At 35.0% G+C, this 15,824-nt stretch overlaps 1 protein-coding gene across 1 annotated transcript in view; it reads left to right on the top strand.

Moving 5' to 3' along the window:
* Positions 1-15,336, top strand: part of LOC149805517 (uncharacterized) — a 33,638-nt gene extending 18,302 nt beyond the window's left edge. The window contains exons 5-7 of the mRNA XM_089950119.1: positions 9,354-9,457; positions 10,366-10,460; positions 11,257-15,336. Of these exons, the coding sequence (XP_089806245.1) occupies positions 9,354-9,457; positions 10,366-10,460; positions 11,257-11,333 (276 nt within the window). The 3' untranslated portion in view covers positions 11,334-15,336. The remainder of the gene's footprint in view (positions 1-9,353; positions 9,458-10,365; positions 10,461-11,256) is intronic.
* The last annotated feature ends 488 nt before the right edge of the window (positions 15,337-15,824 follow it).

The raw sequence follows: 15,824 nt of genomic DNA, 5'->3' as shown, positions 1-15,824 counted from the left end.
TGTAGGATAATGTCAGATGTTCAGAATATTAATTACAGTGACATTTTCAAATATTTTTCACCAAACTTTATATATGTGGCCATAACTGGTAGGGAATCATATTTGTGACAAATTTTGCATTATGACCCCAGAATAACTGTGTAACTGAATGTTGAGTGGGAGGGTAGGGGTGTGTTGATGGGAGAGGGGTTGGAATATGCAATACAAAACCTGGGATTTCCCTGTGTAAACATGCTTTCAGATTTAAAGGATAATAGACAAATGCAATTTATTTATCTTGTTCAAGAAGTAAACTTTTGTATTACTTGAAGATCTCGACTGTAAAATTCACTAGTGTTAAGAATATAGCTAATAGTGTGAATGAGCTTCATGAGATAAAAATGTATGAGTTCTATTTAAAAAAAAACTTATTGTCTGCAATGTGTAAAAATAAAAAAATCCAGTGTGGTGATGAGCTATTATTTTCTTACCTGGATGTAGGTCAGGTGAGTTTATGGTTTGGTTCTTTTTGTGTGTCATCTGTTGACAATTGCTATTTACAACTTCTTTTCATAAAGTGCTAGACCATTTTTAAACTTGTTTTTGCAAAGAACATTATGGCACCAAGGCCTTTAACATTTCTGTAATGGATACTAATCTGTCCTTCAGTATGACCTCCATCTCCTAAAAATTTGAAAACCTTTAACAAATTTTTCTTTTCAAAAAAATGCTCATCAGAATGTAACCAGAATTTGACAGCACCAGAATCTTCAAAAGATGCTGATCTTCCATTAAATATGGCTGCCGTCACTAACTATAAAAATAACCTGTCTTTTTCTGGACATCATTACTAAAAATTGAAAGTCCTTTAAAATTTATTGCAAAAAAGACAACAGAATTTAACCAATTTGTTCAGAAAGGATCCTGAAAAACTTTTATGTCTGATGCCATTGTGCCATCAGTTACGGTAAACCAAATTTGACCAAATCCGACAAAGTATCCCAACATGAAGGTCTCTTGAATTGCTAAAAATGATGCCAATCCACCATCAAACTCATCTTAAACTTGAGGAATGGTGAATAATTTGCCCGTGTAAATATATCCCCACCTCTTCCATATCCCACCCCTACCTCATGATAGAGAAAAATACATATAACTGTTAAAATAGTGGAAGAATGATTTGTCAACATGGTTATGTTCTAATGATGACCATGATACAAAGTTTATTAACTAGTCAATCTAACGAGATTGTGTCATTCACAACATTAAACTAAAATACAAAGGGCAGTAACTCTGACAAATTGTGGGAGCAGAGAGATTTGTCATATGCCCATCTTCAGGTGATGCAGTCAAGCCTGGCTATTTTGATTATGTCAGGGTTGTCAATCAATGATGTAATGGGTTCCCAGGATATCGGGGTTTACTTGACAAATCTACTACAGAACAATGAATATGCATCTGAAGCACCAAAAATGAGGAGTTTGGTTTCTAAAATCAAACGTAATTTCTGATGCACAATCAGAATAATTATTCAGTCATTCCAGGTTGCAGAATAAAACATTGGAGGTCTTTTAAATGAGATCAAGTAACAAGTCGCATCTTTTTACAGCACTTAAGTTTCTGTAACAATGTCAGTGGTTAAAAGTTGTTTTTATTTCCCTGTGAATACCCTCATCCCTTTGATAGCCTTAGCAAGGCAATAGTTTTCTCATGCTGACCAAAATTTAGGCCATTTTAAGTACATGTACTTATAGGACTGTTCTTTTAAAAAAATGTATTTTCTTTTGTTTGTTTTGATTTCAACTAGTAGCAAAATGCATCTGACCAAAGTTTTACGTGAAAATTGGTCATCAGAGGTTCCTTTACACCGGTATGCTGGATTTACCGACAAAATTTCAAAAGAAGCTTCCTGTATTCATGTACTGACAAACTGTAAAGTGTGTTTAAAAATAATTGTCTCAACATCTAATTCCTTAAGAAGTTGACTTATTCTGTTCATTCAGTTATAATCCTCCCCCTGCGGGTCCGGGGTTGTAGAATTGGCCCAACGTGCCGCGCTACGTGTCGTAAAAGGCGACTAAGTAGAGGCAACCTGTTTGCCGTGGGTTGCGTCCCGTGTCATTTCCACGCTTCATGGTCATACAGTCCAAAGATGCCACGAAACCTCTTGCCGCACTATCTCCATTTATCATCGAAAAGACTATCACAGGATCGATTGGCACACCTAAAAGTGTTAAAAAGTTGAAATCGGGTTGTCTTCTTATCGAGTGTGAGCGACGAGGTCAATCAGACAATATCAGGAAAATGAAAACGTTCTTTGATATCCCAGTAACCTCATTCGCTCACACCACACTGAATACGTCCAAAGGCGTGATTCGCTGTCGTGACTTGGCTGGAGTCACCGATGCTGATATCATCGAAGGAATGAAAGGTGAAGGTGTCAGTGCAGTCCAACGAATACGTATTAAACATAATAACAATCTGCAGGACACCAACACCATTGTACTCACCTTCAACAGGCCAACTGTACCCAAAGTGGTAAAAGTTGGCTTTTTGCAAGTAAAGGTAGAGATTTATTTTCCCAACCCCCTTCGGTGTTATAAGTGTCAAAAATACGGTCATCACGAAGACCGCTGCTCTAAAACCCAAATATGTGGCCGATGCGGAGAAAATTTTCATCAGGAAGCTGACTGTAGAGCAACTCCGCATTGTGTCAACTGTGGAAAAGAGCACCACACAAATTCCAAGGATTGCGATACCTGGAAACAGGAGAAGGAAATTCAGAGGGTAAAGTACACAAATAATATTCCCTATCCAGAAGCCAGAAAACTTGTACAGGCGAAAACAGCCCATCCTGGCCCATCCTTCTCCACTGTAGTGAAGAGCAATCCTAAAACAACGAAGGACACTCAAACACAAACAGAAGCACCCGATTCAACACCAAATTCAAACACCCCCCATTACCAAACTCAGAAAAACACGGCATCTACTCAGACTACATTTAATAATACCCAACCACCGAAATCACCAAAATGTAAAAAATCTCACGGAAACAGACAACAAAAGGGGTCAGATGACCCCATGAAACTATATAACAGGTTTGGAGACATTGAGAGCATGGATGCAGAAGAATCTGCTCTATGCGCTCACGGTAGCTCCAGACCTAACAACAAAAAATTCACCCCTGTACTTCCTTCAGAGAAATAACCAAACAAATAACCTCTGCGAAAGGTCTAACCTAGCTCCACAATCTTTAATTTAAATTTATAATGAAAAACACTATCATACAATGGAATTGTCGAGGACTTAAAGCAAATTACAATAATATTCTCCTGCTTTTAAACGAACATGATCCTGCGGTACTATGCCTTCAAGAAACATTCTTGAAAGATACGGACAATATCACATTTAAAAACTACTCCCTGTTTAACACCTGCTCTCCAAATGTTGATAGGGCATCAGGAGGAGTTTCTGTTATCGTGAACAACAGAGCTCCTCATAGCTTCATTCATTTAAATACCAGTTTACAAGCCATTGCTGTAAGCGTCACTCTACATCGAGTGATTACATTTTGCTCTATTTATTTACCACCAAACACTAACCTAGTACCAAACGAACTCGACAATCTTGTTCAACAGCTTCCCGCACCCTTTGTTTTACTCGGGGATTTTAATGCCCATAACATTTTATGGGGATCAAATCATATAAGTGACAGAAGTCACAAAGTTGAAGACTTTATTTCTAGACACGATCTGTGTCTATATAATACCAAAACACCTACATATTTACACCCAGGCACGGGTACATACACATGCATCGATTTGACAAATTGTTCTCCTTCGCTGCTTTTGGACTATGAATGGAAGGTCGCTGATGACCTTCACAGCAGCAATCACTTCCCAATCTCCCTTGTAAGTCATAACTCTACAATAGATGAAGTAATTCCACAATGGAATTTAAAGAAGGCCAACTGGGCCAAGTTCGAAACACTCTGTAAAACCAGGCTGAATGAGGATACAGTTTTCAATGTTAACGCCCCATTCAGCATTTTACATCTATTTTAACCGACATTGCAGAAGAATCTATCCCCAAGTCCTCAACAAACTGTAAAAGAACCCTAAAACCTTGGCTCACTAAGGAATGTAAGGAAGCCATACGGCAACGCCGAGAAGCCTTGAAAAAATTTAACAATCATCTGACGCCCAAGAATTTAAGTAAATATCGTATTCTCCGGGCCAAAGCTCGCTGCACAATCAAAGAAAGTAAACGAGCATCATTTACGAAATATGTTTCCTCTTTAAACTCTCGTTCCTCAATTAAGAAAGTTTGGGACACGATCCGCAAAATAAACGGAAAGAGAAAACACAATTCTTTCCGACATCTAAAAGTGAACAATAACAATCTTAGCTCAAAACGTGACATAGCAAATGTTCTTCCTGATACATTCTCTAAAAATTCGTCATCATCTAATTATTCCGAAGACTTCCAAAAATTGAAAACTCAAAAAGAAAAGTCACATTTAAAATTCACATCCAACAACTCGGAAAGCTACAACCAGCTGTTTTCACTATCAGAACTTGTGGAGGCTTTAGACAAGGCCCATGATACTTCCGCTGGGCCTGACAAAATACATTACCAGTTTTTAAAACATCTTCCAGAATCATCTTTAACATCTCTTTTGAAACTCTTCAATGATTTATGGATTACTGGTAATCTACCTAAAATATGGAAAGAAGCAACATTAATACCAGTTCCCAAACCTGGTAAAGATAGCGAAGATCCTACCAACTATCGACCTATTGCACTCACAAGCTGCATGTGCAAAACAATGGAACGAATGATCAATTCTCGGCTTGTATGGTACCTGGAAACTAACAATTTAATATCTCCTTTCCAAAGTGGCTTTCGTTATGGATGGAGCACCAATGATCATCTGGTTAGACTAGAAACATTCATTCGCGATGCATTTATCAAGAAAGAATATTTAGTAGCGGTTTTCTTTGATTTAGAAAAGGCCTATGACACAACATGGAAGTACGGGATACTAAAAGACCTGCACGATCTAGGTCTAAAAGGCCGTCTGCCCTCTTTCATATCCAACTTCCTCTCAGACAGAGAATTCAAGATACGAGTGGGCTCTACTCTCTCAGATTTGCACGAGCAAGAGATGGGTGTGCCCCAGGGCAGTATTTTATGTGTGACACTTTTCAATATCAAAATTAATAACATCACCAAGTGCTTGACTCCTGGTGTGGATTGCTCACTATATGTTGATGATTTTCTCATATGTTATCGGTCAAAGCACATGCATACAATTGAAAGACAACTACAGCAAAATATCAAAATTGGGCTAGTACGAACGGTTTCAAATTCTCGAAATCAGAAACGGTATGTATGCATTTCTGTCAATTACGACGACACCACGATGAACCTAAACTCACGCTGGACGGAACACCTATTCCAGTTGTTGAGGAAACAAAATTTTTGGGTATTATCTTTGACAGAAAACTGACTTTTATTCCACACCTAAAAAACTTGAAAGTCAAATGCTTAAAGGCACTTGACCTACTTAAAGTAGTAGTGCACACCGACTGTGGTGCAGATAGAAAAGTCATCCTGAATTTATATAGAACGTTTATTTGCTCCAAACTAGACTATGGTTGCGTTGTGTATGGTTCAGCCCGAAAGTCATATCTTAAAATGCTTGATCCAATTCATCATCAGGGAATAAGACTGGCTCTGGGAGCATTTAAAACATCCCCGTGTGAAAGCCTTCTCGCTGTGGCGAGTGAACCACCGTTATCACATCGTAGAGAAATACTTTCCGCACAGTATGCTCTCAAATTAAAATCAAACCCTCTGAATCCTGCTTTTTCGGCTGTTTTTCAACCCAAATACAAAACTTTATACGAAAATAAACCAAACGCCATACCTTCTTTTGGCATTAGAATATCATCCAGCCTTGACACTACAAATATAGATCTTTCTAAAATTCAGAAAACGTCCATCTCCGAAACACCACCCTGGCTACTTAAACAACCAAAAGTACGTTTTACACTACACGATGGGAAAAAATCTGAAACAAACCCTTCTGTCTTCCACAACTCTTACCATGAACTCCTCACCGAATTTAAAAACTACACCAGAATTTACACTGAGGGATCAAAGGATGAGGAAAAGGCTGCTGCAGCCTTTGTTTGTGGAAATCTCACAATGCATGTTCGCTTACCAAATGGAGCATCAATTTTTACAGCCGAAATCAGAGCAATAGAGCTTGCTCTGCAACACATAGAAAAGAACCATATTTTAAAGAGTATCATCTTCTCCGACTCACTATCAGTACTCCAGTCACTACACAATAGAAAACTGGAGAACCCATTATTGAAAAACATACTCGTCAAAAATACCGAGCTGAGTGTCTCCCACAATATAATATACTGTTGGTTACCTAGCCACATTGGTATTAAAGGTAACGAAAAAGCAGATCGCGCTGCTAAAATGGCCCTTACTCAAGAACCATCTGATTTTAAAATACCATATACTGATTTTAAACCTTGTATCAGAAAGTTCTTTCATCAGAAGTGGCAGGCATCATGGAATGATGCCGTGAATAACAAACTTCATGCAATCAAGCCAACTCTAGGAGAATGGACTCCTTCCTACAGAACCATTCGTAAGGAGGAGGTAGTCATAGCAAGAATCCGAATTGGTCATACTTATATCACCCACACCCACATACTAAAAGGTGAAGACCCACCAGAGTGCATTTCTTGCAATGAACCATTCACTGTCAAGCACTTTATGATAGAGTGCTTCGACCTACAACCTACGCGCGATCGTTATTACATTGTGCATGACATGAAAGAACTTTTTGATACCATAAACATCACTCGTATTATAGAGTTCCTGAAAGCCGTAAATATTTACTCTAAACTCTGACTTTTATGCTATCACCTTGTGCAGTTTTATGCAATATATATACCGTCCCATTTTAATACCTATTCATCTTATTTACATCTTCCGTTGATCGGGAAGCTTTATTTTGCACCGTTACCATCTTACGTTTTTAATTTCAACCATTTGTTCTTTTATATCGCTGGTCGATATAGGACCTTTTATAAGTTTTAAAAGATTATACAAATAACACTTTGTTTGGCGCTAAATAGCCTAACAGTGCTGATGTGCCGTTAAAAAATCAATCGATCAATCAATCAATCAATCAGTTATAATCCCATATCCCTCCCAGCTTTGATCAGTGACCATCGGCAACAACAGAGGCCAGAAGGAGAAGTTGATGTGTTGCTTTGATGGATTGTAAGGCTTTGTTACTTGATTCAAGATAAAATAATACAAATGAAAGCACTCCTCTTTGTTTCATAGGCATTTATCAATTACTGCTTCATTCCATTTGCATTGAAGGATCTGTAATTGTACAGCAATGGACAACTTCATATTTTTTTTAAATACTGGGTGCTATGGATTTAAAAAAATACTTTTTGTACTTTTATTTACTCTTGTTCAAAACAAATTAATAACCAGTTGATTGTTTGGGGGGGTGGAGGGGTACCGGCTTGATTTGGAATTTTACTGGTTTCTATTTATATATGATTGTAAGTCACATGATCTGGCCATGCTGCATTTGAAGGCTTACACTCACACCAAGCATGGGAACTCTTTAACCGTTTACTCACTATGTGAACTCTGAACCAAAGTTGTTAATTGTGTATGGATTAAGTTGGTGACTGACCATGACAATATTGGAGTTTGTTCTGCAAAGCATCGTAAATTTTATCCTATCTGTAATTCTGTCAATGTTCAGGTTAGCATCATTAAATGTAGCTAAAAGTACCTAATTCGTTTTAAATATATACTGTAAAATGAATTAAGTATTTTTAGCTACATTTAATGATGATGAAATAATAATTTACCAAGTTGCAGATAAGATTAAATTCACAATGCTGTGGAATGAAATATATTGTCATTGTGTTGACGTGTGACAATGTCTATTTTGAACACAGCTCCTGTAAAGGTCAGAAATGCATTCATTCACTTTCCTTACTCTAAAGTATTGTTTACAACATAATTTTCTCTGCTCTATGCAAGTGATAAGCCATGCATTGATGGGATTTATTGATTAGCATTTGTACAGGTAAAATTTGGCCTTGTACAGACTTTTTAAATCCTTGCTGGTACAAGGTATCGGTAGTAGCAGAAATGCCGGATAATTTATTTCAAAATTTCTGCAAGATGGACAGTAGAAGTTGCATTTTGTCAAATTTAGCAGGTTCACATGTTACTTTGGACCAGAACTTATGCGCAACATAATGGGGTTATCGACTATAAGTGGGGAAAAATTAACAACAAAGGATTTTTTGGGACCCAACCAAAACGCTCAACATATACAAGTTGTCAAGATAACTGAGGTTGAGATAAGTGGATATGACTTTAATGATATTATTTACCAAGCTTCATGGCAATCCATCAAAAAATGCAGGACAGGTTTCACTAACAGAATTGTGGGAGCAAAGTGATTTGTCAATATGTCCATCTTAGATGATAATGTTAAATTTACCAGGTGATAATGATAACATTTACCAAGTTTCATGGCAACTCATCAAAACTACAGGACAAGTTGCACTAGCAAGATTGTGTCACACTGCATTAGACAATAATAAAAAAGTCAATTACTCTTACAAACACTTTGTTGATATGCACATCCTCAGGTAATAACATACACTTTACTAAGTTTCATGATTACCCATCAAAAAATAGTTTGGCTAATAAGATTATCATACACAGCATTAAACTACAAGACAAATAGAGTAATAACTCTTACAGAAATCACAGATAGGTTACAGTAATATAAAATTTGAATCCATTCTGGTTCTTTTTTTGTTCAACATGCACAAATCATGGAAACATATTTTTAATAGTAGCTACCATATCCTTATACATATACCATATCTGCATATCCCTATACATGTACAGTGTCTGCATATCCTTGTACATGTACCATGTCTTCATTTCCTTATACCATGTACAATGTCTGCATATCCCTGTACATGTACCATATTTGAATATCTTTGTACCATGTCTGCAAATAATTCTCTGAACAATTAAACCTAATGTCTAGTATTAAAGATGGAAAACAATGACTATTCTGTCTCTACAGATCAACTTCCCTTGAATGAATAACAACATTTTGCATCCACAAACTGTGGCAGATGGATTTTATTGCTTATATTGCTTTGCATTAAATGTAGATACTTTTTGTAAATATTTATTAAAAAAGGTATCCTAACTTAAGTTTCACAAAAACTACCTGTTGGTTATGGTAGTAAATTTTAAAAAGTCAGTTACTTTAATCATTTCAGGCCAAGTTCATGGATTTCAAGATTCAAAACATGGTAGGAAGTTGTGATGTCAAATTTCCCATTCGGCTGGAAGGACTTGTGTTAACACATGGAAAATTCTCAAGGTAGAAATGATCTGTTGAAGTAACTGACTCTTGGCAATAAGATGTGTTACTATCATTTCATGTTAATTTTTATATAAGAAATAAAACACGATATATATTTTTGGATAACCAATCTTTCTCAGTCTCAGTAGAAGTGATTAAAACCAAAATATTTCAGACTTTATCTTACCGTTTCAGTTGAAGAGTAATCAAATGAATCATCAAAACTTAGTCTGTTTTAGATTTCTTTAGTACCAGAAGATGCCAGTAGTAATTCAAGACATTTTCTGCTGCACTTGTATGAAAATCAGCATATATTTACTTGTTCATATAGACTGCTGTCTGTCAGTTAAATGTATACATCTGACATTGTCTACAAGATATTTAACTGGTACAAAACTGAATTAAATTCTGGAAAGTACTCAAAGAATTTTCATAGTGTGTTTGTTTTCATATTAATTTCAGGAAATACAAGCTCAGATGTATTCTAAAATAATTTTGATTAGCAATTTTATTTGTAAATATTTACATTGAATTAGTTCCCATCAATAGCTCATTCAGCCCCAACTTAAAATGGGAGTCCAGTAGAAGCAGATGAGAACATTTTATGAGCAGGTCAAAAATAGAAGTAGAAAGAATGATTCATTGCATTTGGAGGCAGTATTACAGATGTAAGGTTGTTAATGAAGTACACAATACATGTGGATAAGTTCATTTATCATCCCATGCTGTAACTATTGCTGATTACATGGTAATGAAGTTAAAATATTAATAGATTAAGAAATTTTGTATTTTAACTTGGGCCTTGGTATCCTGGAGTGAATTATTTGATATACAAAACAGTTTTCAATTTGAGCACAAAAGCCAGATAACCGAATTTTATTATAAAAGACTTCGTTGTTCAGGATTTTCTTTACTCTGTGTTTCAGCTATGAACCCGAGTTGTTTCCAGGTTTAATCTACAGAATGATGAAGCCTAGGATTGTACTGCTAATATTTGTCTCTGGAAAAGTTGTTCTAACAGGTGATAACCATTTTCCAATCACACCTTTGTTAAGATTGCATTTACATCTCTTCAGACACTGTGGTCAGGCATTTGTGTTCCATTGACACATTTCTTGAATGGCATATTATTAAAACAACAAAAAGAACATAATGCATCAGATATTGTAAATTTCTGATATTCCATAATTTAATTAAAATATTTTGCATTCTTAGCCATCAAACAGAAAGTCAAATTGTGATAATTATCTTAATATAAGTTCCAAAATGCTTATTCCAACAACTTGAATTTACATTGAAATCAGATTTTTTGGATTGATTTTTTATATATCTGTAAATCCATGAGTTATGAATAAAATAACACCTGGACCCTGTCAAATTAGCCACTTAGTCTCTCTCAGTATTAAAGCAGAAAGTATGATGGACCTTTGAATGACACAAATCAATGATTTATTAGCCAAGGATGTCATTTATTGTTCCCAGCTTTTTTTACATGGTCAAATAAACATGTCACTTTTTGTTGGCTGCTAATATGATATGTTTGTAAATATGTTACTTTTGGTACTGAATATGGTATACAATTATATCATGGCATAATTTGAAAGTGAAACTGTTTTCGGTGGAAGACCCATTTTTGGTCAATGTGTTATATTTCAAGACTATTTTAATTTCATCAGGTAGTAGTTAGGTGACTGTTGGTGTAGGTTGTAGCATGGTATAGATAACTGGTAAGTAATCATAGGTCAGCTGATAAAATCAAATATTTATTTTACAAAATCAGCCAAGAACACATTAATAAATTGTTGTTTTTTTTTCAGGTGCAAAAGTACGATCTGAAATCTATGAAGCTTTTGAAAATATTTATCCCATCCTGAAAGGATTTAAGAAACAGTGATAAATATTCGTGTGTTTTCATTTGCATTTGTATTTATGTTCATCCTGTATTATTTAAATATGTACAAAGGACATTTAATAATTTTTTTAATAAATGCTTTGCAGTCTCCCTGTCTTTACACAAGTGTGTATTCCAGTTTCTCGATTTAATGCATTAGCGATACGAGTTGTCAAACAGGGCTGCATTTTGTACTGAAGGTCCAATGTGTAATATTTGATAATTAGTACTATTAGAGGGGCTGATAGTTTAGGGAACCCAAAACAAAAACTAACCACCGAGAAAACCACAGGTATAGAGATCTGATCGCATATGGGTTCCACACACATATATAAGTATCTATGTCAGCAAAACATAGATGGCCTAGAAGAAGGCTGGTCAGTTGTCATAAATCCTTACCTTGCACTTTGTGCTACACATGTGCATCTTAAAATTACACAATCTTACTGATTAGAGCACTACAGAGGTCAAGATGGTCAGGGTAAGGTTCCATAGGGTCTGTGCTGGCATATATGATTTTACGTAGGCTTGGTTCCTTTGACAAAGGTATTGAAGGGTAAATTTCCTTAAGGTTTGTGCTGGAGTAGATGATTTGACAGAGGCTTGGAAGGGTAAGGTTACTTGAAGTTTGTACTGGCATATATAATATGACAGAGGCTTGGAAAGGTAAGGTTCCTTAGATTTGTGGTAGAGTAGATGATTTGAGGCTTGGAACGCTAAGGTTGGAATCATAATTTCTTTCATCTTCCTTACTCAAGGTTTATTCACAGCGTTCTCTAATTTGAAAGCAATCAGTTGACTGAACTATCAGTCCAAATTGTATTTCTTTCTTAATTAAGAGTTTCCAGTTTAAATATGAGGAAAAAAAATATTTGCAGGATAAAGTCAGGTGTTGCTGACCACAAATTGAAATTCTAAAATAAAAATTATTCAGAATAACAAAACATTTTTTGTGTTATCAATGCAAATCATGAGGTCTACTGAACTGCGTAAGATAAAAGTATAAATTTGTTCCAAGCTAGGAACATCAGTATGCATGAGTTACAAGTGTGTGGTTTTTGTCTGATATAAATTTTAGTGTGTGATGAGAATGGGTGGTGTAAGATTGATGAAAACACATCTGTGTTGTGGTCTGAATGTGACGGACGTATGTTGGTCTTGACGAGGAAATTTGCATGTGACTGGTGTTACACAAATTTACTGAAGCCTTATGAAAAGTATCAGCATAAAACGAAAATAACTTTGTTATTATATTAGACATGTATATAGATTTTATATTTTTAATCATGCTTGATTAGTTTACATGAATGAATAAGTTTACAGTATTATAACAATAATATGAAATTCCCAGCCAAACTTTTTGTTTGTCCAACAATTATCTGCTGTTGTTTCTGTCTCGCGCTAGATGTTTTGAATTGGGTTAACAATAATGTACACACATTTTAGAGATTTTTTTTCTGCCTGCCTGCCCCCCCCCCCCGGCCATTAACCAGAGAATGTAGACAATTTGTTCTTTTATTCATTGTGTACTCAATATTCTAAAATCAAGTTTTATTGATCACGAGAATATTTAAGTCATACTAGATATTCTTGAGTCAAGTTTTATTGATTATAAGAATATTTTCTTTGTAAAATAGTGTCATTCTGAATCTAAATTTAAATTATTCACCAAGTTTAGTTTTTTTTTTAATTGTGATAAAATTTGCATTACTAACAGAGATGCCAACCATTCTGATTTTGTTGGAATCATTCCCATTACATAATTATGATTACTAATATATTCTGATTATCTGGTCAGATAAAATTGTACATACATGACAACAGCAACTTGAACACCTGTATTTAGATCACTGAAACTATTCTGATGTCCAGTCATACTTCTTTTTTGGAGCAATCTCTGCCTTTTCTGTTGATAATGTTACGACCCTCAAGCAGATTAATTCTCATGTTTCTGTCCCTTTTCTTTAATGGTAACAACATAATCGAAATTGCTAAGAAAAAGGTACATGCCCCATTTTGAACAAACTCCAAAGAATATCATAATGTTAATATGTTATCCAATTTCAAAAGAAGTACCACCAGGGATCTCATTTTTTTTAAGTAGTGTCTGATTAAAAGGGTTGCTTACCCTGCAAGTGTCTTTTGTGGTCAATCAATAATCTTGGCACGACTATGAAGCATAGCACATGACTAAACTCAATACAACATAACCTGTCTTGAAAGACCACCCCTTCTGCCAAAAAAAGATTGGTCTCTCATAACTGATATAATTCTATAATCAATAAATATGTGCATGGAGATTATAGTCTCTCTAAACAGGTGGTCTCTCAAGACATGTTTTACTATGGTTAGAAAGGAATATTTTCCGGCTTAAGCAGTGCATTGCAAGATTACTGGTTAGTGCTATTTTTAGCCCACAAATTTCCCAAAATTTCTTCTAGACACAATGATTATACAAAAGAATGACACATTATGAATGAATATTTGCATAAACAATAAATAAAAGACTAAAGACACACCAGATTTTCACAAATATATGTAGATTTTGCAAAAACACTAGGTGCAAAACTGGATATTCCTATTTCACAATTATAGGGGTTGGCATCTGGAATAATAACAATAGCTGTAATTCACACACTGGATGAAGAACTTTTCTATATTTTGTTGCCATTATGTACCACCAGGTTGTTAAACTCGATCAGTACTGCCATAAACTCTGCTCATAACAATATCCCATACATCTAGATTGTGTTCATTACACTGTACATTACTAAGACTCTTTTCATCTCTTTTACAGTACTCCCTTGTTCTGTTTGAAAATACTCACTTTTACTATGTACACTCTGTACCCTTCATATCTCTATGGCCAAACAAAAAAAATGTGTTAATGGTTGGCCAACCATCCGTTTCTCATTACTGACCCTAGCATTTATTTCCCCGGATGATAAAAATAATTACGTTAAATGGTGTTTTCTAAATAAAAAATTACCTGCCTACTCTAATGTTAAAACCAGTGCAATAGGACACTTTTTCTTGGCCTTATATAAGATTCCCTTGTTCTATTTTAAAATAACATTTTTATAGTATACATTACTCAGACCCATCTCATCTTTTATAAATGGTTCTCTTCTGTTTTAAACTGGTCATCACATGGATGAGCCACTTTTAAACTAAGGTCAGAAGAATCCTTTGCTTCAAATTCTGATTGAAAGCAATACAGCTAAAGGAAGAACTGATGTTCTGTTTAAGTATTGACAAAAATGGATTTCTAACATAATTGTAAACTTACATTCTAATGTATGTCATAGGACTTGAGATTTCAAACCCATTTTTTTGATCAACAGATTGTGATATAGCTGGATTTTTTTAACCCACTTGTCTTGGGTGACAAGTAAGGGACTAGCACCTGCAGAATGGCTCAACAAATTACTTTAAGTTATTTAAAGAAAACTGAAAATTAAACCAAGCTTATTATTAATATTTTGTAAAAATGTATTGATACAAGATCTGATTGTTTTTAGTCCCGTGCATATTTTTTTTATTGTAAGAGTGTTATATTTGTCATATTTGACATTTAGGCAACTGTTTTTTGGAGCAAGGGAATTATGTTTTCTTACTGTAAAGACTTTAAATTTAGAAATTCCTGCTTTTTATTTTAAACCAAAAAACTTGAGTGCAAAAGTATTGGAAGGGGTGTGTGTGTCTGGAATGTATATTAAATATTATATGTAAATTAAGACACTCTTTTGATGTGATTTGTTAGTTATGTAAAGATGTTTTTTGTCGTTTTGCTTTATGTCCTTGAGGCCTATTTGTCATAATGTAATAATCAAGGTTAAAATAAATTGATATTGATTTTCCAGTCATTATTAATATTGTTTCTGTATTTTTCATCAACACAAATCAAGTTCATTGTTCAGTAAAGAGACATTTAAAATTTGTAATATATTCATATTGCTTGTACTAGACATGTAACTGAAACTTTCAATAAAATATTGTGTTGAGACATTATTTTCCATTGTATTTTTAATTTGATAACAAGATATGGTACCACAGAAACATTTATTGATCTATCAACAGGACCTATACATCATCAAGAGCCCCAAGTGGGCCTGATGTCATTCACTTGCCTTACATAATTTGACAGTTGTCCATTTTAATAAGTTGGTTTATGTAATATTCTATTAACACATCCTAATGTTATTTCATTCTGAAAAGAATTCTTTCTAAAGATTAAGGCATAATTAATGCAGTCTCCTGATTTTGCCTACAATTTAGATAATCCAAGAGCTTTATGATATATGGGGGCCCCAAGTGGCTGAGTGGTCTAAAGTGCTTATTGTTACAGATCATTGCCATCTCACCTCTGTTTGCGTGGGTTTGAGTCTGGGGGTTTGGCCAATGTGGGTATGCAAGAAAGCTTGCCAGTAGCTTCTCATGGGTTGATGGTTCTTTTTGGAGTTTTCCTGGGTTCTTCCTCCACCATTTATACTG

The sequence above is a fragment of the Sinohyriopsis cumingii genome, chromosome 2 (genome assembly GCF_028554795.1).
Source record: "Sinohyriopsis cumingii isolate HCF-2022 chromosome 2, ASM2855479v2, whole genome shotgun sequence".
NCBI lineage: Eukaryota > Metazoa > Mollusca > Bivalvia > Unionida > Unionidae > Sinohyriopsis > Sinohyriopsis cumingii.
This window is presented reverse-complemented; position numbering and strand designations above follow the sequence as displayed.